Raw genomic sequence first — 22,734 nt, 5'->3', positions numbered from 1 at the left:
TCAAGTACTTTCGGGTGTTCAAGTGTAAGTGTTTCATTCTCAAGAAAGGTGTTCGTTTGTCTAAATTTGAGACTAGAGCTTATGAGGGCATATTTGTTGGCTATGCTACAAACTCTCGTGCTTACCGTGTCAAATAAGTCCACGGGACTTATTGAGGAGACGTGTAACATGGAGTTTGATGAGAATAACGGCTCCCAAGTGGAGCAAAGTGGCACTTGTGATGTAGGTGATGAAATTCCTCCTCAAGCCATAAGAAGAATGGGAGTTGGTTTTGTCCTATCCATTGAGGAACCCCTTGTGGCCGAAGGAGAAGGACAATGCTCCACTCAAGTGGAGCCATCATCAACCCAAGGCCCACACGCTTCCGAAGAACAAAGTGAAGGCCCTCAACCTCATGAACAAGACCAAGGGCAAGACCAATCTCAAGATGGTGTTGAAACATCAAGTGATGCCCAAGGTCAAGTTCAAGATCAAGAGCTTCCTCGAGATCAAGAACAAGCTGATGACGGTGCTCAAGATGATCAAGTGACCGCTCCTCATATCACCCCCGAGGAGGAATTGGAGCGTCGTGCCGCCAAGATTGCATCCAAGCTCTCCACCAAGGGTCATCTCATGAAGAATGTGCTTGGAAGCATTCAAAAGGGGGTAAGCACTCGTAGACAATTGGCAAACTATTGTGAACATCACGCGTTTGTCTCTTGTGTTGAACCCCAAAAGGTCTATGAGGCGCTCGAAGATCCGGATTGGCTCAATGCCATGCATGAAGAACTCAACAACTTCGAGTACAACAAGGTGTGGAGATTGGTGCCAAGGCCAAAGGGGAACCACAATGTCATTGGAACCAAGTGGATATTCAAGAACAAGCAAGATGCTAATGGGACCATAGTTCGCAACAAGGCTCGATTGGTAGCACAAGGCTACTCCCAAGTCGAGGGTATCGACTACGGTGAAACCTTTGCTCCCGTTGCTTGTCTTGAATCCATTCGTTTGTTGATTGCTTATGCTTCCCATCATAACTTTAAGTTACAACAAATGGATGTGAAGAGTGCTTTTCTTAATGATTCTATTAATGAGTTGGTTTATGTCAAGCAACCCCCCGGGTTCGAGGATCCCTACTTCCCCGATCATGTGTATCAACTCGATAAGGCACTCTATGGCCTTAAGCAAGCCCCACGTGCGTGGTATGACCACCTTACCGAGTTGTTGCAAGATCGTGGATTTGAAGTTGGGCAAATCGATCCCACTCTTTTTACTAAGAAGGTGAAAGGATCGATATAGTTGACTAGAGGGGGGTGAATAGGCAACTAACAATTTTTAGCTTTTCTTTACCAATTTAAACTTTGCATCAAAGTAGGTTGTCTAGATATGCAACTAAGCGAGCAACCTATATGATGCAATGACAAAGCACACAAGCAAGCAAGGGATTTAACACAAGTAAGCTTGCGAAAGTAAAGGGACGAGATAACCAAGAGTGGAGCCGGTGAAGACGAGGATGTGTTACCGAAGTTCCTTCCTTTTGAGGGGAAGTACGTCTCCGTTGGAGCGGTGTGGAGGCACAATGCTCCCCAAGAAGCCACTAGGGCCACCGTATTCTCCTCACACCCTCACACAATGCGAGATGCCGTAATTCCACTATTGGTGCCCTTGAAGGCGGCGACTGGACCTTTACAAACAAGGTTGGGGCAATCTCCACAACTTAATTGGAGGCTCCCAACGACACCACAAAGCTTCACCACAATGGACTATGGCTCCGCGGTGACCTCAACCGTCTAGGGTACTCAAACACCCAAGAGTAACAAGATTCGCTAGGGATAAGTGGGGGGAATCAAATTTCTCTTGGTGGAAGTGTAGACCGGGGCCTTCTCAACCAATCCCGAGCAAATCAACAAGTTTGATTGTCTAGGGAGAGAGATCGGGCGGAAATGGAGCTTGGAGCAACAATGAAGCTTATGGGGGAAGAGGTAGGTCAACTTTGGGGAAGAAGACCTCCTTATATAGTGGGGGGAACAATCCAACCGTTACCCCCCAAAACAGCCCCGCAGAAGGCGGTACTACCGCAGGAGGCAGCGGCACTACCGCTGAGAACAGCGGTACTACCGCTCCCCCGGGCGGTACTACCGTGAAGATAGGAGGGTAGGAGAGAGACGGACCCGAGCGGTACTGCCGCGGTGGTAGGGCGGTACTACCGCTCATAAGCGGCACTGCCGCTCTACTGCCGCTGCAAAGTACCGCACAGTCCGACACGAGAAATGACCCCTCGAGTCGACGCGGTAGGGGCCTGGTACCGCAGCGGTACTACTGCTGAGGACCCACCGGCGGTACTACCGCTGCGGAGCGGTACTGCCGCCTGTGACCCCTAAGCGGTACTACCGCTGGGTACCGCGGTACTACCGCTGGGACCAGACACACCCCAAAGAAAGGAAAATAGATCTCCAAAGCGGAAAGGCTCAGAGGTTGTAAAGAGGATGTGTACGTGTTGATTCCACCCTAGCCTTACCAAAACGGACCCCCTCTTGATAGTACGGTGACTCCTACGAAACTAGTCCACCAAAAAGAAGCGAAAGAGCTACAGCGTCTTGAATGACACTCCGAGGGGAAAGAAATCGTCTCATGCCAAAGGATGAATCTTTGAAATGCTCAAGCACATGATTAGTCCGCAAACATGTTGTCATCAATCACCAAAACTACATCTAGAGAGATATGCCTTAACAATATCCCCCTTTTGATGGACTGATGACAACCAGGGATTTGCACAAGGATATATCATGAAAGTAAAGATGCTTAGAACTACAAAATATAGACGGGCTCCCCCTGAATGTGTGCACCTAGTTAGTAGTGCCTTTGGAATGTAGGACACACACATTAGGATCAACACTCCCCCTATATTTTATAGTCCAACAACCTAAGCATAGGATACATGAGAGCAGGTAATATAACAGGATAGACAAGCAACTCATAAGATACCAAAGTACTAGAAAGACATAGATAAAGATAAGGTAGCATATGTCTTACACCATATGTCTGGAACTTAGGTCTCACTGGCACACAACCAAACAAAGCAAATGGCGAGAAAATACAACGTCACTATAGAGAAAACGACGAAACGACGACACCATAAAGCACAAATCCCTAAGCTCTCTCCCCCTTTGGCATCGAGACACCAAAAGGGCAGAGAGCGACGCTACGGCTCCAAGTGAAGGCAAACTGAGGAGCTCTCTCATCACATCCTGGCAGAGTCATCTGCATTGCCATCCTTAGTCGGAAACTGCTCGGTGTCGGAATCGGTCCACGGATAGTGTTGTTAAATCCACTCCTCTTCCTCAGTGATCTCGCCCTCAGACCCACTGACAACGGTCGCACCCAGCTGACGCATGAGCTCCTTGTGACGCCCCCCGGCCTTCTTCTCAGCCACATAAGTCATGTACTGACCACGAGACTCCATGTAGAAGAGCTTCTTCATCTTGCGCTTGATCCTCTTTGCCCAAGAGGGCTCTGTCCCAGAAGGCTCATAATCCTCATTGTCATCATCGGCCTCAGCCCCGTCCTCGGTCTCCATGTCAGCAGCAGATGGACCCCCGGATTTAGGGGCTGGGGTGCCCCAACTGTCCTTCTTCCTCAGACGCTTGATCTCATGAGAAACCAATTCTCCAGTTTCCAGCATCACCTGGGGATAGACACGTGCCCATGCCTTCTCAATGAGCAGCATGATGAACGGACCATAGATCGGGCACTTGCGCTCAGAAATGGCAGTGAGAAGTTCAGACCACATAACATGAGAAATGTCCAGGGACTCGCCAGTGTTTGCTTCCTTCTCATGCTGGCAGAAGAGAAGCATATCCACGAGATAGGAGTGGGCCATATCCAGATTCCCGATGCAAGGAAAGAGGGTCTCTCGAAAGACACGATAAAGGATGTCCAGGTAGGTAGACAGCTCATAGGTTTTCTTCTTAGTCACAGGGTGAACCTTCACAGTGCAAGCCCTATGTCAACTCCACTCACAAGCAAGCCCTCTGGCCCTACTGCACTGTGAAGGTTCACCCTGTGACTAAGAAGGAAACCTATGAGTTGTCTACCTACCTAGACATCCTTCATCGTGTCTTTCGAGAGACCCTCTTTCCTCGCATCGGGAATCTGGATATGGTCCACTCCTATCTCGTGGATATGCTTCTCTTCTGCCAGCATGAGAAGGAAGCAAACACTGGCGAGTCCCTGGACATTTCTCATGTTATGTGGTCTGAACTTCTCACTGCCATTTCTGAGCGCAAGTGCCCGATCTATGATCCGTTCATCATCTGCTCATTGAGAAGGCCTGGGCACGTGTCTATCCCCAGGTGATGCTGGAAACTGGAGAATTGGTTTCTCATGAGATCAAGCGTCTGAGGAAGAAGGACAGTTGGGGCACCCCAGCCCCTAAATCTGAGGGTCCATCTTCTGCTGCTGACATGGAGAACGAGGACGGGGCTGAGGCCGATGATGACGATGATGATTATGAGCCTTCTGGGACAGAGCCCTCTTGGGCAAAGAAGATCAAGCGCAAGATGAAGAAGCTCTTCTGCATGGAGTCTCGTGGTCAGTACATGACTCATGTGGCTGAGAAGAAGGCCAGGAGGCGTCACAAGGAGCTCATGCGTCAGCTGGGTGCGACCGTTGTCAGTGGGTCTGAGGGCCAGATCACTGCGGAAGAGGAGTGGATTCAGCAGCACTATCCGTGGACCGATTCCGACACCGAGCAGTTTCCGACTGAGGATGGCAGTGCAGATGACCCTGCCAGGATGTGATGAGAGAGCTCCTCAGTTTGCCTTCACCTGGAGCCGTAGCGTCGCTCTCTGCCCTTTTGGTGTCTCGATGCCAAAGGGGGAGAGAGCTTAGGGATTTGTGCTTTATGGTGTGCTTTATGGTGTCGTCGTTTCGTCGTTTTGTCTGTAGTGTCGTTGTGTTTTCTCGTCATTTGCTTTGTTTGGTTGTGTGCCAGTGAGACCTAAGTTCCAGACATATGGTGTAAGACATATGCTACCTTATCTTTATCTATGTCTTTCTAGTACTTTGGTATCTTATGAGTTGCATGTCTATCCTTTTATATTACCTGCTCTCATGTATCCTATGCTTAGGTTGTTGGACTATAAAATATAGGGGGGGTGTTGATCCTAATGTGTGTGTCCTACATTCCAAAGGCACTACTAACTAGGTGCACACATTCAGGGGGAGCCCGTCTATATTTTGTAGTTCTAAGCATCTTTACTTTCATGATATATCCTTGTGCAAATCCCTGGTTGTCATCAGTCCACCAAAAAGGGGGAGATTGTTAAGGCATATCTCTCTAGATGTAGTTTTGGTGATTGATGACAACATGTTTGCGGACTAATCGTGTGCTTGAGCATTTCAAAGATTCATCCTTTGGCACGAGACGATTTCTTTCCCCTTGGAGTGTCATTTAAGACGGTGTAGCTCTTTCGCTTCTTTTTGGTGGACTAGTTTCGTAGGAGTCACCGTACTATCAAGAGGGGGTCCGTTTTGGTAAGGCTAGGGCGGAATCAACACGTACACATCCTTTTTACACCCTCTGAGCCTTTCCGCTTCATTGGAGATCTCTTTCCCTTTCTTTGGGCTGTGTCCGGTCCCAACGGTAGTACCGCGGTACCCAGCGGTAGTACCGCTTAGGGGTCACAGGCGGCAGTACCGCTCCACAGCGGTAGTACCGCCGGTGGGTCCTCAGCAGTAGTACCGCTGCGGTACCAGGCCCCTACCGCGTCGACTCGAGGGGTCTTTTCTCGTGTCGGATTGTGCGGTACTTTGTAGCGGCAGTAGAGCGGCAGTGCTGCTCATGAGCGGTAGTACCGCCCTACCACCGCGGCAGTACCGCTCGGGTCCGTCTCAGCAGTAGTACCGCTGCCTCCTGCGGTAGTACGCCCTCTGCGGGGCTGTTTTGAGGGGTAACGGTTGGATTGTTCCCCCCACTATATAAGGAGGTCTTCTTCCCCAAAGTTGACCCACCTCTTCACCCATAAGCTCCATTGTTGCTCCAAGCTCCATTTCCGCCCGATCTCTCTCCCTAGCCAATCAAACTTGTTGATTTGCTCGGGATTGGTTGAGAAGGCCCCGATCTACACTTCCACCAAGAGAAATTTGATTCCCCCCACTTATCCCTAGCGGATCTTGTTACTCTTGGGTGTTTGAGCACCCTAGACGGTTGAGGTCACCGCGGAGCCATAGTCCATTGTGGTGAAGCTTTGTGGTGTCGTTGGGAGCCTCCAATTAAGTTGTGGAGATTGCCCCAACCTTGTTTGTAAAGGTCCGGTCGCCGCCTTGAAGGGCACCAATAGTGGAATCACGCCATCTCGCATTGTGTGAGGGCGTGAGGAGAATACGGTGGCCCTAGTGGCTTCTTGGGGAGCATTGTGCCTCCACACCGCTCCAACGGAGACGTACTTCCCCTCAAAAGGAAGGAACTTTGGTAACACATCCTCGTCTTCACCGGCTCCACTCTTGGTTATCTCGTCCCTTTACTTTCGCAAGCTTACTTGTGTTAAATCCCTTGCTTGCTTGTGTGCTTGTTGTCATTGCATCATATAGGTTGCTCACTTAGTTGCATATCTAGACAACCTACTTTGATGCAAAGTTTAAATTGGTAAAGAAAAGCTAAAAATTGTTAGTTGCCTATTCACCCCCCCCCCTCTAGTCAACTATATCGATCCTTTCAGCACGGATGTATTTTTAGTCATCCGCGCCCTTCCCAGGCTAAGTCCAATCCTGCCTTGCGGTAGTACCGCAAGGGGGAGCGGTAGTACCGCGCCAGCGGCAGTACCGCCCTCAGCCTTTGCGCTTTAGGCCTGGGCTAACTCCTGCCGTAGCAGTAGTAGTACCGCGGTCTGCCGCGGTAGTACCGTGAGCCCTTGCGATAGTACCGCTGGTCTAGGGCGGTAGTACCGCAGGTCGCAGGCTGGTTAAGTGGATAACGGTTGGATTTGTCTCTCCACTATATAAGGGGTGTCTTCTTCCTCTAGTTGACAACCTCTTCCAACCCTAAGCTCCATTGTTGCTCCAAGCTCCATTTCCGCGCGATCTCTCTCCCTAGCCAATCAAACTTGTTGATTTACTAGGGATTGGTTGAGAAGGCCCCAATCTACACTTCCACCAAGAGAAATTTGATTCCCCCCACTAATCCCTTGCGGATCTTGTTACTCTTGGGTGTTTGAGCACCCTAGACAGTTGAGGTCACCGCGGAGCCATAGTCCATTGTGGTGAAGCTTCGTGGTGTTGTTGGGAGCCTCCAATTAAGTTGTGGAGATTGCCCCAACCTTGTTTGTAAAGGTTCGGTCGCCGCCTTCAAGGGCACCAATAGTGGAATCACGGCATCTCGCATTGTGTGAGGGCGTGAGGAGAATACGGTGGCCCTAGTGGCTTCTTGGGGAGCATTGTGCCTCCACACCGCTCCAACGGAGACGTACTTCCCCTCAAAAGGAAGGAACTTCGGTAACACATCCTCGTCTCCACCGGCTCCACTCTTGGTTATCTCATCCCTTTACTTGTGCAAGCTTTTTGTGTTATATCCCTTGCTTGCTTGTGTGCTTGTTGTTGTTGCATCATATAGGTTGCTCACCTAGTTGCATATCTAGACAACCTACTTTGATGCAAAGTTTAATTTGGTAAAGAAAAGCTCAAAATTGTTAGTTGCCTATTCACCCCCCCCCCCCCCTCTAGTCAACTATATCGATCCTTTCACGCCTCCTTCATCCCCTCTGGCGGTCATGCAAAGACGCAGGCGAAGGGCCCCAAGAAGAAGGCGACAACAGCGTGAGGCGGGGCCCCTCCTCCACCCCCTTTGGTCGTCAATGAGCCGGTCAATCCCTTTGACTCCACCGATGCCCGCAATGTGCTCAATGAAATGCTAGAGGTAAAAAAGTCGCTCAGGTCAAATTTGATTGAACTTTGCAACAGATTCTTAGTGTTCCAGTCGTTTGATTTTGTAGTTACCATGTTGATCCAACATATAGCGAACTGTTGGAGGAGAACATGGTGGACTTGAGTGCGCCACTTGGTGATTTTAAACCGGGAATACAACCGCAAGGCGAGTCCTTTCGGGAGATAGAGGAGAAGGATGAGGACAATTACAAAGTGGAAGAGCTTCATGAGGAGGAGTTTGATGCTAGCCAAGCCAATTTCAGGAGAAGGACCGAAAACTACACTGAGGTGGAGGATGCTTGCTTGATTCAAGCATGGGAGTGTGTCTCTCAAAGTGGTGACCGGCAAAAATTAAAATGGCAAGAAGTATTGGCAACATATTGAAGACAAATATCACAAGATTGTGCCGGTTCCTTCGGGCCGTTCCTTGAAATCACTTTATGGCCGAAGGATAACTATCAAGAAAACATGTAGCCGTTGGAGTGGTTGCTTGATCCAACTGAGAAATGTGCCCTCTAGTGGATCCACTATCGACGACTACGTGAGTAGTTTCTTTCTATCTCATAATCATGATTTTGTTGATGACTAATTGATATCACCGTTGCATCTTTTCCAATGAGTTGTAAGATTGCACTGCCAATGAATTGTTCAAGCAGAGCTCGGGTTTCAAGGGTAGGTCATTCACACTTGGACATTGTTGGCTCTTGCTCAAGGGTAGTGAGAAGTGGAATTTGAGGGACAAAGGAAGCTCCTCCAAAGAAAGGCTCACTTGTTAACTTGGATGACGATGAAGAGAGTGATGATGCACCAAAGGGAGGAAGAAACAAGGGCAGGCCGGAAGGAAATAGGAAGGAGAAGGAGAGGGTGAAGACATGGGCCGAGGCTATTTCTTTGAGGGAGCAAATTGGCGACATGGTGAAGCTCAAAGAAACTTCGTTGGCCAAGCATTTGGCAACAAAGGTTGAATTGTCCGAGAAGAAATACAAACACAAAGAGGAGAAGTGGGCATGGAGGTATGCCTTCGAGGAGCGCAAGATCGCTCCAGAGGAGCAAATAAGGAGAGATGAGAAGGCTGCCGAGGAGGGCCGGTTCATGATGATGAATCCGGAGAGCATGGATGTGATGACAAGAAAATTTTGGGAGATGGAAACGATAGAGATCATGTGTCGAAGGAGGATGGTGCTTCAAAATCTTATGGCCGGTGGTGGTGGTTTTGCTTTCGATAATGGTGGGTTTGGATGTGGTGATGGTGGTGGGTTTGGAGGTGGTGGTGGAGGAGGTTTTAGAGGAGGTGTTGGAGGTTTTGGAGGAGGGTTAGCATTCGACAATGATGGTGGTGGTGTTGGGTTTGGAGGTGGAGGTGGTGGTGGTGGTGATGCTTCGGCCAACGGTGGTGAAGATGCTTCAGCCTGTGGTATTGATGCTTCGGCCATCCCAAATGATGATGAAGATGGTGCTCGTGCTATGGCCGGTGGGCAGGGGAGATCTTGGCAATAATGATCATGCTTGATTTGATCATTCCCGGATGTGCTTCGATCATGTTACATTTTGTTTGAGTGCGTATTCATAGCGATAATCTTGCTACCTCTTGATATTGCGCATGATTTTGGATGTGACCCGTTGCGGCATGCTTATTTTCTATCAATTGTGCGCATCAATTTGATGCCTAGATCATGTTAATACTTGTGGATGAAACATTTGCAGTACACCGAGGGCTCCGGACGGAACAGATACTGTATTTTGCGGTACGGGTTTTACAGTATCTGTTCCGCCAAAGACCTAGCGGGCCTGCAAATCCATATAAGTATTTTATGGGTCAGAACTATAGCGGCTCTGCTAGAGATGCTCTAAGGGCATCTCCAACGCTGGCCCACAATACGGACACCGCATCCATCCGCGGACAGGGGAGGCAAGTCTGCGAACACCGACACGGGAGCCAGCAATCCAACGCTATCCGCATATATATCAAGCCGTATTTAAACAAATCAGACAAAATTAATGCAAACCATCTGATTTTCACACAAATCGAACGAAGACATTTATATTTCGGACATATTCAACTAAATTATAGCGGACTAGGCTTGTCTAATCTAATCTAGTCTAATGTCGGCAGTGGCGGATCTCCATTCCCACGACATGTCTTCCCTATGTTCGGGTCTGTCGCTTGCCCGCCTGCAGCCTCGCCCATTATGTGGAGAAACTGACAGTGTTGAATTCCATGATGCTGGACTGATTATGTGGAGGCCACTAATTAGTAGTGATGGATTGGATTTGTTTGAGGAGGGGGATTGGGGGGGGGGGGGGGGGGGGGGCATTGTCAGTAGTAACACAATGTGATCATCCAGAGAGATGACAGAGTATGTACTCTAAAATGTATTTGCTGTATGATTATTTACACAAATAAAATTTCAGCAGGGTTTCAGTTTGTATGCGCTTCTAGATTTCAGAGGCTGTTATGAACACTGATTTTCTTTCTACTAGAGCGGATGATGCCAGCTCTACATCAGAACAAGGGGAGTTTAAGGATTAGAGATATGTGTTCTTTCAAACCAGACTGTCAACTGTTGATAGTTATATACTCCGTATTTGATTGATGATTAGCAGAAGAAACTGATTTATCAAATCCGTTATTCATGTCAAAAGTGATTTTGTAAACTGTTGCAGGTTAGAAATTCGCATGTTCCAAACTGTTCAGTCCTAGGAATTGAGATGCACAGAACAGAAGATGGGACAGGTAGGCTAGCAAAACAAAACAAGTAGAAGAACGCTGTGAAAAGAACAGAGGACGTACATACAGAGTTTGCCAGCAAGGGATGTGGGCGACGTCCTGGAGACGGGGTGCAGGACGCGCTCGGCGCAGAGGTGCCTGCCGGATGCATCCGCCGCCTCGGACAACCGGCGGAGGGCAGGCCGGGGTCGCTCGACGGTGGGCGGACAGACTAGCTGTGGAGGCGCGGCGGCGATCGGAGGAGAGAGAGGCTCGGGCCAGGTCTCCCGCGACTGGGGGCCTTAGCGGTGGAGGAGCCTCCCGGCGGCGTGCATCGTGCGAGAGAGGAGAGGGGATCGGGTCAAGCCAGCGATGTCTGTAACGGCTGGGCTCGCAAGCCGTCCGGAGCGCGATTTTAGGACTTTATTTTTTGCAAGCCGCCAGGGCCAGCCTCGGCTCCGGAGACGAACCGTCCAGGGATTTGACAGGGATGGGGCAGGATCTCTCTCTCTCGCTCTCGCTCGTGCATCCAACAAATTCACAGTTAGATAGCGCCGAGATGGCTTTTCACCGGTGACAGCTACCTAGGGAAAGGGTGGGGTGGGGATACCGGGGGGATCCAGCCCTTAGTGGAGTAATTTAGTCCGAACTCCTAAATTTAGTGGAGTAAACTTACCTTTTGTTTTATTCATTTTGTCGAGCATCTACTATGCGTGTCCACGACGATGGTGACCACGCCGAAAACGCCTCGATGCGCAGGCTGCGAAGCTCCTTTAAGGAGCGGAGGAGCTGCTCCAGGAGCCCATCGACGCTGTGGAGACCATCTACACTGACTTGCTCGAGGCAGTGTCCCGCGGCATGGATTCGCTCCTCCTCGGCCCCGCCGATAAGATCGTCAACAGCCTCTTCAATGGGCTAGGGCTGCTCGCGGGTGCCATTGACGTCGCCTTCTACTACCCAAGGCCGGAGGGCGGGCCACTCCAGGGGGGCCGTCGCGAGCTCGGGTACCTCATCGATGTCGTCCACGCCGACGCTGGGCACCACTTTAGCCTCTACGCTGTGACTCTTGGTCTTGATGACCTCCCTGGTGGCCAAGGCGCGTTCGAGCTCTGGCTCGCCAATCACAACCAGGCCAACGCGCAGGCAGGCAAGGGTGGCGCTGCAGAGGTTCAACGTCGCCGTCGAGAGGCCTCACAGGTGCGAGCCGGGGGCGGGCCGCTCGTTCCGTTGGTGGCGCTGAGGCTGCAGTTGACCATTGGCGCGGTCGACGACGTGTCGATGATGCTGCACGGAGCGCAGGAGCAGGAGCAAACACGGGCTCGCGGGGGCGGCACACAGGAGTATGGTGCGTCGCCGGAGCTCGTCCAAGTCGGTAGCAGCACCAATACGTGCACCGGGGCAGCGACGCACATGGACGGGGAGGGGGACGGGCAGAGGCAGGGACTCGCCAGCGGCGGGGGGGTGGTGTTGGGCGGGCACCTTGTGGACCTTGATATCTGTGGACACGCAAACCCATATCATGATACTTGTGGACCTTGATAGAACCACAAAATGGAACCAAAAGAATCCTATATGGAGGTTTACAGGACAAACCCTTGGATCCACACATAACAGCTAACACTAAACGGGATCTAGTGCTCGCAACAAAACACAACACAAAACAGCACACGCAATCCAACCAACTGCATACAAACTCAAACTCAGACTTCTCATTCGGCTTCACAGGGCACTCGTGGAAATACTTACACTAGAGGCACACATATTAGTCAGGCGTGAGAACAACTTAAAAAACTAAATGATCAATCGTGAGAACCAAGCCGTGGATGGAGCAAACTTGTGGAGTCTTTGCAGTAACTTGTTCCGTGGATGGTACTTGCATAACATGCCAGATCGGCTCTGGCTTAGTTCTGCCAACAAACTGAATGCGCTGGGCGCTCGAAGCAGAGTAGCAACCGTTGGCGGTCCATCTCCATCTGATCTCATCCTGGTGCCACACCTTCGCCTGGAAGCTGAACTTGAAAACACGCTCAGGGTATGGGCTCGTCAACTGGGAGCGAGCAAATTGAGAGGAACGCCTGGACAATCAATCATTCACACCAAAACGAGTTAGTGTCAAACGCCTGAACCATCACGCCACATGTAATGTGAGCTCTTTAAACATTTGCTTACCACTTCTGACACTCTCACACATTGTCAATTTTGAGCTTACCACTTCTGACACTCTGACACATTGTCAATTTTGAGCTTTAGTAAGGGCGTACCCAAATGCTGAAAGCTCACACACAGTGTGGACTCTGAGGAAGGGAGTTTCTGGACAGCCTTTCCCTTACTTTTTTTTTGTGCAAAGAGGCTGATTTGAACCTAGGACCTTCAGGGGACAAGTGGGGATACTTTACCTCTTGTGAGCTTCAATAAAATACAAACAGAAAAGAAGGAAGATTGACCTACTAACCTTTTAAATGGTCACTGCGGGACTCCCCGGCTCGGCTCACTCAAAATGTCGGGACAAATGTTTCCTTTACTGTTATTATTTGGAGAGAAGAGCTATGTCCTGAATGCCAACGGCCAGATTCACTGTTGGTTGTAATTGTTCTGCAGGACCCGAGTAATGAACTTGTGGTCAGAAAAATGCACAAGGCAAGGGAACTCACAAATGTAGATGCTTAATCATTACCTAAAACAAGGCAAGGGATGCCAGTGAATTATATGCAATCCCTACCAGATAGCAGTTGGTTACCACAGGATCCGTACTTGCCGGAACATAAACCTGATGGTAGCACACATCCATGAACAAAGAATCACCCTACACTGATACCGCATGAAATGTGTTTTGACAAATTTTAGCATGGTTACCCCCCCCCCCCCTTTCACATGAGAGGGTAAGAGTACATAATAGATCTGAGCCATTGATTTGCTTAAGTAGTGGTCTGTTTAACTCTTACCTTCTTACCTCCCATGTGAAAAGAGGGGGTAAGAGGGAGCATGTTAAAATTACTCGTGTGTTTCAGCATTAAGCGGTTCAGAAAAGGCTAAACAAACATCGTTGCATTAAACCAACAATAAGGGAGGTCTGCTACCTTGACCATATAAAGTAACAAGACAGAGGATGACCTATCAGAGAATGAAATGGAGGCAAGGCAGTGAAGCTTCACTATAGTTTCGGTGATGCTCATCCACCCAAATTGTTAATCTCTTAAAACACATGCTATCCAATTACTAGGAACTAGGAAGACTTGGCTAATGACAGCACAAGCGAATTGTCCAATGCTCCAAGAAAGCAAACACAGAACCTGCATTTTTTGTGTAACACGAAGGTTACTAATAATTATCATATTGCACACCAGCAGAAACCATTAAATTTGTTAGTATGGCCTAATATGTTAACAAAATTACGTACATGATTTTATCACAGTATTTGTCTTGTGTGACAGCTTAAAACTTTAAAATCTCTACCACTTAAACACATAAGCAATGCTTGGAAATATCATTGTTATAAACAATGGATCTATGTCCTTGTCACAACCAAATGCATAGTCTACAGGGAAGTGTAATTAATGTTCCTTAATCCTGATTACCATGTCCCCATTCGAAAGGAAAGTCCCACTTGCACATAAACGTGGAGTGCTAATTTTGTATACGCTACAAAACATGAAGATGTACTAAGATAACTTTAACTCATTGCAGGCAAAGTTTAAAAAACATGATGGGCTCGTGTCATGGTCATTATTTAATCGGTGTTGCTAATTAATTGACAGTCCCCTGAAAATTTATTATATTTCAGTCACATATAAACGTTCCAAGATTTATTGTGTTTGATCTGATGATCTGATAAATTTCCAAATTACAAGTGCAATCTGTCCATATTAAAAAATTGTTGCCACAGTACAAGCAAAATGTATAGCAAATGTTGTCACGTTACCGGAATAATCATGCATGTCACTAGAATTTCTCTTCACACGGTCAAAAAAAGGTTGACATATCATATTTGTTGTCATGTTACACTCATTTACAAGATATAACCAGAAATGATTCTTTTTTCTAATCCGATCGAAGATATTGCTCGATTATTATCATGCTATGATATTCTTTAAGTTCCTTCCTTCACACACTGCCAATATGGCAGGAATAAATGGCAATATGCTTTCATTTTGTCAACTGATACTCGAATATAAAAGGCAATGGTACCTATTTAAGAGTTATGGGTGTCTTATTACCTCCTAGGAGATAGTAGATACCATGTTCAATCTAAACTGTTGGATCAAAAGGAATGAACAGTCCAGAATAGCTTAGGAGCATCTTAAAATTTATCTACATTTATATCATTCCATAGAAGAAGGGAAGTTGCATAAGTAGTATAGGGTGGCTGTATGTGTAAATACAGAAACACTGGACAATTACGTACCAGCGACTGTTGCAAATTATTGTGGCAAACTACCAGCAGCCTGCACATTGAACATGATGCCACTCTAAGCTTCGGAATGCTCAGATAGTTGATCCTTCACAGGGCCCGGAGAAATAAGACCAGATCCTCTTAAACACCTTCACTTCACGTTGCCATTTACTTCAAAAAGGAAAATTGTGGGTTTTCTTCATTTTGTTGATGGTAACCTAACAGCAAAAGATAGGTGCCTCCATATGCAAGAAGTGGTAGAAGGGTTATGAGAAGATAGCTGCTACTTGATACTTACTTTTCTACCGAAATTGGCAAGCACGCACAGGATTAATAATTCCATAAAAGCAGAACTGGAGGCAAATTTGCAGAATCTGATATCTGATGTCTGCTTCCTGTCCAGAAAGAAGCAGAAAGAAGATTGCAGAATGCATTGCCTTAAAATTTCAATACATGAACAACTAGATTGCAGATTCAGGCGTGCAAGTTGCTTCTGTGAGATTCTGTTAAAATAGACATTCATCTATAGGTTTATCAGGTGTCGCCTTAGTCTTCATATATACCATGCAGCTAGCAGATGAAAGCAGAACAAAAGCTACCACACCTGCATAAGAAATTTTATAGTTCTGGTTAGAAAAAGGAAAGCTGCATAAGAATTAATCATAGTGCAGATGTATGTGTAGATACAGAAACGCAGAAGTCATAAAAACATAGTGCAGTCTTGAATGGAGTGTAAATGAAATCATAAAAATTGATGAGCAGAATTTAGTTTTCCGTCACTAACTGGCAGATTGCAGATCAATGGTGCCTGGCGGCCTGTCAAATATCGGAAGCTATGTGCATGTTGCAACAGTGGAGCCAGCCTGTCAAGTTTTAGAAGTTAAGATAAATCACTTTAGAGAAATATATAAGAAGAGGGAGGCGACAAGTGTTACCTTGGGCTAATGATAATCTACTCGTAAAGTTGGATATACTTCTTTCAGTTTCTCAGCTTGCTCTTTTTGCTCGGCACTGCCACCCCATAGAGTTAGAACTTGAAGCGAAGTGGGGAAGCCCTCCTCTGGCAGCCATCGGAGTTCAGGACAACGGTGGACTTTTAATTCCTTGAGAGAAGAAAGGCGATGTAATCCTTGAGGGAGGGACTGCAGAACCTTGCAACTGGTAAATTCTAGTTTCTGGAGGGAGGTGAGGAGATGAAGCGCATTCTCTTGCTCTTCCGTGAAGCCGTTTGCCTGCTCATCACCATGGAATTGCAATTTGTGGAGGGTGGCAGAGAGGTCGCTACAAATGGGAGCAACAAGTGCTGCCAAGATGCTATCCACGCTCAGTCTCTCCAATTGGAAGGAACCCGCATGCATTGATTTGCTCCTTGCCACCTCTGAGAGCAGATCCACTGCTATAGAGTTGCCTCTGTCGTTCCAGACCTCAAATTCCTTGAGGTTGACTGTGATGAGAGGATTGAACCCATCCACTGTTAAATTTTCACAGTCCACTAGACTTAGATGGGTGAGAGACGTGAGGTTTGAGAGCAGAGCCATTGACCGCATGCTTGACTCTCCCGTAATATAAAGTTCCCTGAGGGAAGCAGGGAAAGGGTTGGCCATCGGAGCTCCTCCCATGGGCCACCGAGAGAACAACTTGTTGCAATGCAGTATGTTTAATGATTGAAGCGACGCGATGTCATGGATACCTCCTCCATCCTCTGCAGGCAGAAGAACCAGGCCCTTCGTCATCAAGAAGTTAAGTTTCCGCAGTGATCTGGATGATGGGAAATGTATTGCTCGTGCCTCATCGTCTCCATATAAAGATCTTATATCAAGTTCAACAAGAGTTGGGCAACTATTGAACACTTTTGACAGCAATTTTCCGGTAAGATGAGATACATCTACTCTGAGACTCTCAACTTTGTCCATGTTGTGGAAGATAACACTGCCATCCAGTTCTCCGCAGAACATGCTGTCGCATCTTCCGACAGCTAGTTCTTTCAAGGATTTAAGCTTTTCGAGGTCTGTCCATGAAATGTGTGATACATCTCCAATACTCATATCCTCTACTTCACCCAGATTGTGGAAGGCCAAAGCACCGGCATACTCACAAACCTCCAATTTTTTTCCGTTGCAATACAAACTTTCTTCAACAGCAAAATATGTTAGTGTGGAGGTGTGAGGCATGGGGGGCAGACACAATTTGGGGCAACTATCAATGCAAAGCCTGGACAAAGTGGTACAAGAGTACTCCGAGAAGGGCACCACACATAGATTCGGACAATTTCTGCAGTCGATGGTTTCAAGACCTGTAAACATATGGCAATTAGGTTCCACAACCCACTGGACAAGCTCTGACAAGTCATGAAACACAACTTTCTTCAACTGCAAAAGACATTTGCCTGTAACACCACCATAGTCAGGACCAAACTGACGCAGCCCAGTAATGCTCTTCAAGCTGAGTTCCCTGAGATATGGTAGCTGCCCAAAAGGTGGAAGAGTTCCCCAAGACACGCCGTGTAAATGGAGAGTCTCTAAATTGTTTACCCTTATCACAGGACACAGCCAACCAGGACAAGTGGTGCCACCATGATTTATAATGCCAAGTGCTGTAAGGTTAGAGTGTGGTTGAAGAGCATCAAGAATATCAGCATGTACATCAGTCGGTTGCTCTCTGCCCCATACTAATGTCAACTCTTTCAAATCCCTTTTCAACATCAATTTGGCATCACTAGCTTCTTCCTTGGTTGCCACATTTTCAAGATTATGTATACTGAGTGTTCCCCCAAGCTCTCTCAATTCCCCCAACTCTCTTAAATCAAATCCATCAATATCTTTCTTAACATGGAATTCTTTTAGCTCATGCAGATACTTTATCTTTCCAACCTCAGGAACATTGGAGTGGAGTTCTTTCTTAGCGAGGAAATCGCGTAAATTCACAAGGCGGCTAATGTCTTTAGGCAAATTAGAACTACCACACCACCGACTTAGGTCCAAGGATTTCAAGTGATAAAATCTGGATAGTGTGCTAGGTAAAGTCATTTCTGTGACATTGGGTGATCGAATTTGCAGGTACTGAAGGTGGATAAGTTTTGAAAAGCTTCGTGGCAGAGATTCAAGGGACTTCACTGCTATAACTAGGATGCGCAGGCCTTTTGTTTCTTTAAACGTATCTTTTAAGATCTCAACGATTCTTTCTTCATATTCTCTAAAAATCATCAATGTCCGTAGATTTACAATGTCTATCCTTCCTTTTAGTTTACCCATTTCTTCCCTAAATTTTTCATCATATCTATTCTCTATGGTGATGGATAGGTGCCGAATAGATTGTGGGATGGCCTCAGCTCTAAAATCTAGATCACTTATATTGAGGCATTCTTGTGCAGAGACAATCCGAGATAGCTCATGCATTAAATCATGCATTACATAGTATTCATCAAAAGGAGGATATTTAGAAACCTCCTTCATGAGAAAACCATTTTCCATTAGATCTTCCATGTAATTCTTATCGCTTCGGTGGCTAGAGTCTATGATGCCTATTGCAATCCAAAAACGATTAATTCCTGAAGTGCTAAACCTACAATCTTCAGGATAAAGGGAAAAATATGAGAAGCATTTTTTCAGATCGAAAGGGAGGTAGTCGTAGCTAATTTTCAAAGATGGTATAATATCATTATCATTTTTCTGGTTTCGCCACTCATGATTGTGAAGAACTCCATTCCAATGTTCCCGGGAAAGATTTTTCTTCAATAGTCGACCAACTGTTTTGGCTGCTAGTGGGAAGCCCTTTAACTTGCTTGCAATTTCTCTTGCAATACAAGCTAAGTCATCTTCATAATCCCTGGGCTTATGTTCACCAAATATACATGCTTCAAAGAATGTGAAGAAGTCATTAGACTCCAAGCCTTGCAGTTCTACTGAATCAACTGTTTTCATCATTCTTGCTAGTTTTGGGAATCGAGTTGTGACAAGTATCATGCTGCCTTTGGCGTCCCCTTTTGTGAATGGAGCTAGCAAGGTTTTCCACTCATCCTCACTATCGCATTTCCATATATCATCCAAGACAATTAAGAACCTTTTGGTCTTCAGTCTCTGCGCAATGGATTTTTGAAGTCTGTCTAGATTGGTTGTTTCAATTGCAATTTCATTTTCAGTTGCAGGTATGCAGTTAAGAATCTGTTGGGTGAGTTTCAACACATCAAAATCAGTTGATACACACACCCAAACCATAACAGCAAAGTGCTCTTCAGTCCTACCATCATTATACAGGTGTTGGGTGAAAGTTGTCTTTCCAATACCCCCCGGGCCAACTATAGGAAGAACAGAAACAGTTTGACCGTGATGTGTGCCACTTGTGATATCATTGACAATTTTCTCAAAAATGTCTCTCCTCCCGTGCAGTGTATCTTGTATAATTGTGGACCCTATGTGAGGCCGTTTTAGGGTGACGGCTGTGCTGCTGCTTGGAACTTTGTTGAGCAAATCAGAGACGGGATCACACAAAGAGTGTATGTCATTTATCACTGACTTAATTTTTCTGGACATGGTGACTCTGTCGAAATGTAACTTATCGACATCGCCATCATCATCAGCACTAGCAGTAGCAGAGTTGGTTGCATAGTGGTGTGGGCTATTGGCAACAGCAGTAGGAGCAGAATCATCATCTTGCGCACGCGAGCAAGAAAAGCATGGGAACCAGTTACCGATGGTGTGGCGAGCAGCATGGCCACCATGGCGAGCATGGCCGCGGAGGCTATCGCCGAGATCCGGTGCCGCATAGTTGGTGCCGTCAAGCTGGTCCTGGATCTTGAAGTAGTGGAGCTCATCCAGCGAGTCCTCCGCCTCGTCGGCCTTCTTGCTCAGCTCCTCCAACAAGGCCTGCAGGGCGGTGACATTGCTCACGTCCCTCCCCTCGGCCACTTGCAGCAGCCCTTGTGTGTGCAACAGTTTTGTTTTGATCTGCTGGGAGTTGTGGCCGAGCTCGAGGCTGTCGACATACGCGGCCACCAGGTCATCAGATAACTTCGTGAACACCTTGCCAAGGAGCGAGCTCGCCACGCCGACAGCCACCTCCATCCGCGCTCTGATTCACCTCGCCAAGGATTGGAGTAGTTGGGACTTGGGAATTGATAGTAATCCGGAGGGCAGCTATCTATGGCACCTATATATACACTGGCCGTCAACCTATAATCACGGAGCTTCAATTCGATCCTCCCACTCCTTGCGGGTCAGGTAACGCGCACTAAAAAATAAACTACACTTACTTGATGTCTAATTACAATCCCAGTGAGAGCACTCCATGCTTAATTTACTAAAAGCAGTGAGAAGATAAGATTTGGATCTCCTTGCAGATCAAGTAAGGCATTTACTTTAGCCACCTGCCATTCCACTTCCCTCCCCGCCAAGGCTTTATTGGTCGCAATTACATTTAACTAACAAAAGCTTAAAATTTTCATATTGTCCATAGTTGTGTGTAGGACCAAGACGACGGCTATAAGAGGAGCTTTGGAAAACTTGTCTTTGCAAAGTGCTTGAAGCAGCAGCATATACGTGTGCAGCCAAATGATGTAGGGTAATTTAGTCACCAAAAGCAGGGAGGAACACTACAATTAGATTTTAGCCTTTAAAATAAACTAGACTTTCTTTACTAAAAGCGGTGATGAGATACGATTTGGAGCTCCCTCCTTACAGGTCAGGTTAGGCATCTGCCTGCTCCGCCACCGCGGCGCTCGCAATCCGCAACCCAACCGACCCAGCTCGCCGCCAGGTTTCGCCGTTCTTCCAAGCTTTGCAGTTGCCATAGCGATTACAGCCGCAACTTCAGCCACCATAGTCATTAGTTAGAGCCAAGATCTGATTCATATCAAAGTATAGGAAGCAGCCGTGGAGTAGCTGATCGTCCCAACCTCCGGTAGCCGGATTTATCAAATCCGTCATTCGTGTCAAAACTCAAAAGTGAATGTCTAAAGTGTTGCAGGTTAATTCTCATGTTCCAAACTGTTTCGAATATTTGATTGCATCAGGTGACACTAACATACACAGAAGCTGAGACAGGCAGACAGCCATGCTAGCAAAACAAAACAACTATAAACAAGAGCGCTGTGAAGAACTGAGGGCGTACGTAGTTTAACAACGATGTGGACGGCGCCCTCGAGGCGGGGTGCAGGAGGCGCTCGGCGCAGAGGTGCCTGCCGGAGCTCGCAGGCCTCCGCCGCCTCGGACACCCGGCAGAGGGCAGGTCAGGGTCGCTCGCGAGTCGCGACGGGAGGCGGCCGGCCTAGCAGTGGAGGCGCGTCCGCTACCGGAGTCGGAGGAGAGAGCGGGACAGGGTCGCTTGCGACTGGGGGGCGCGGAGGAGTCTCGCGGCGGCAGGAGTGACGTACGGCCCCGGCGGCGGCGTGCGGCGTGCGAGAGAGGGGATCGAGCCAAGCCAGCGCTGGCTATCTGTCTCGTTCATGTCTGTAACGGCTGGGCACCCAAGCCGACTCCGAATTTTGGGAATTATTTTTCGCAAGCCGAGCCAGAGCTAGCCTCGGCTCGAATTTTCCCGAGCTTCCCCGAGTCCAGCCATCGATTCCATATAGACGGCACCAGTTCTCAATGACCACTGTGGTGCAGTTGAAAAATACATCAACCCGATGCTCAAACTTGTCTATCGGTGCAAACGGTGCAAATTCTGTGTATTGCGCTTTGCTTGGCATGCCAGTGTGACGTCGGGTCCACTGTCGGTGGCTTCTGAAAGCGGGCAGAGGGGCTGGGGCGTTTTTTAGAAGAAAGATAAAACAGAATTTGTACCAAATCTCGCAAAGAAGCTCTTGAAACAGCTAATACCCCAAATCCTAAATTGTGCTTCCCACATTGTAGTCGAAATCTCAAACCCTAGGCAGGCAATGGCGACTGTGTGGGGCATTCTGGCCAGCGACTGGACCACGACAGTGACCCTCGTGTGCCACGAGAACGTTTGCGGAGGTGGATGGCACATACAAACGCAATCTCGATGTGGTGTGCGACCCCCACCTCTCAAATTCCTTTTAAGATGGGCGCGCCGATAAACCAAAGCTCGAGAAGGAAAGGCCATGGTACAAGATCACATCAGAGGTGTAGTATAAACCCAAGATATCCTCATAAGTGCTCAATTCACCCCTTCTCTCTCTATCTCGGTGGTTTTTTTTATGGTGTATTGTAAATGAATGGTGGGAGATTTGATTGACTTCGACTTTTGGTTGTCACAATATTAGTTTGATTCCTATTATAATAAAGTAGAGCGTAGTGCGGAGAAGTGCGGCCACCTGCTAGATCAAGCTCGCCATATGTGCAATCCCTCAACGCAATTTAGTAGGACGAGGAGGCAACCATGTTAGAGCAAAAGAAAACCTTGTATTGGCCCTCCAAAAATCTTCGACGACTGTCACCGATGTATTTGCTTAAAAAATGCCATTACACCACTTCCCTGAAAGGAAAAAGATGCCATAACACAACAATTTTGTTGCGCCATAGGCTTAGGTGTGCTATACGCCCTCCTTTTTGCTACTACCGTCTCATCCACTCATTCTACATGGCCTCCATATTTGCTTTGCTCATCCATTGACACACACCATCTCCTCGATGACCACCCATAATCGGTCACCATCAATTATACCTGGCCATGGGCAGCCCGGCCCGGATGGCCTAAAAATCCTGGGGCGGGACGGGCCTGAGCGTGCTATCAGGTCGGGCTCAGGCCTGGAAATTGAGCCTGGCAGGCAGATCGGATC

The 22,734-nt window shown here is 47.6% G+C and overlaps 1 protein-coding gene across 1 annotated transcript; it reads right to left on the bottom strand.

Annotated features, from left to right (window-relative positions):
- Nucleotides 1-12,121: 12,121 nt before the first annotated feature.
- On the bottom strand, nt 12,122-21,463 carry LOC109771438 (putative disease resistance protein RGA3). The gene is given in 8 exon segments (XM_045229162.2): nt 12,122-12,681; nt 12,776-12,974; nt 13,059-13,198; nt 13,281-13,896; nt 15,009-15,600; nt 15,781-15,859; nt 15,932-16,092; nt 16,094-21,463. Coding segments are annotated over 2 exon segments (4,032 nt in total). The 5' UTR covers nt 20,057-21,463; the 3' UTR covers nt 12,122-12,681; nt 12,776-12,974; nt 13,059-13,198; nt 13,281-13,896; nt 15,009-15,600; nt 15,781-15,859; nt 15,932-16,023.
- Nucleotides 21,464-22,734: the final 1,271 nt, after the last annotated feature.

This window comes from Aegilops tauschii, chromosome 1 (assembly GCF_002575655.3).
Source record: "Aegilops tauschii subsp. strangulata cultivar AL8/78 chromosome 1, Aet v6.0, whole genome shotgun sequence".
Classification (NCBI taxonomy): Eukaryota; Viridiplantae; Streptophyta; class Magnoliopsida; order Poales; family Poaceae; genus Aegilops; species Aegilops tauschii.
Note: the sequence above shows the minus strand (reverse complement) of the source record. Positions and strands in the feature narration are given on the sequence as shown.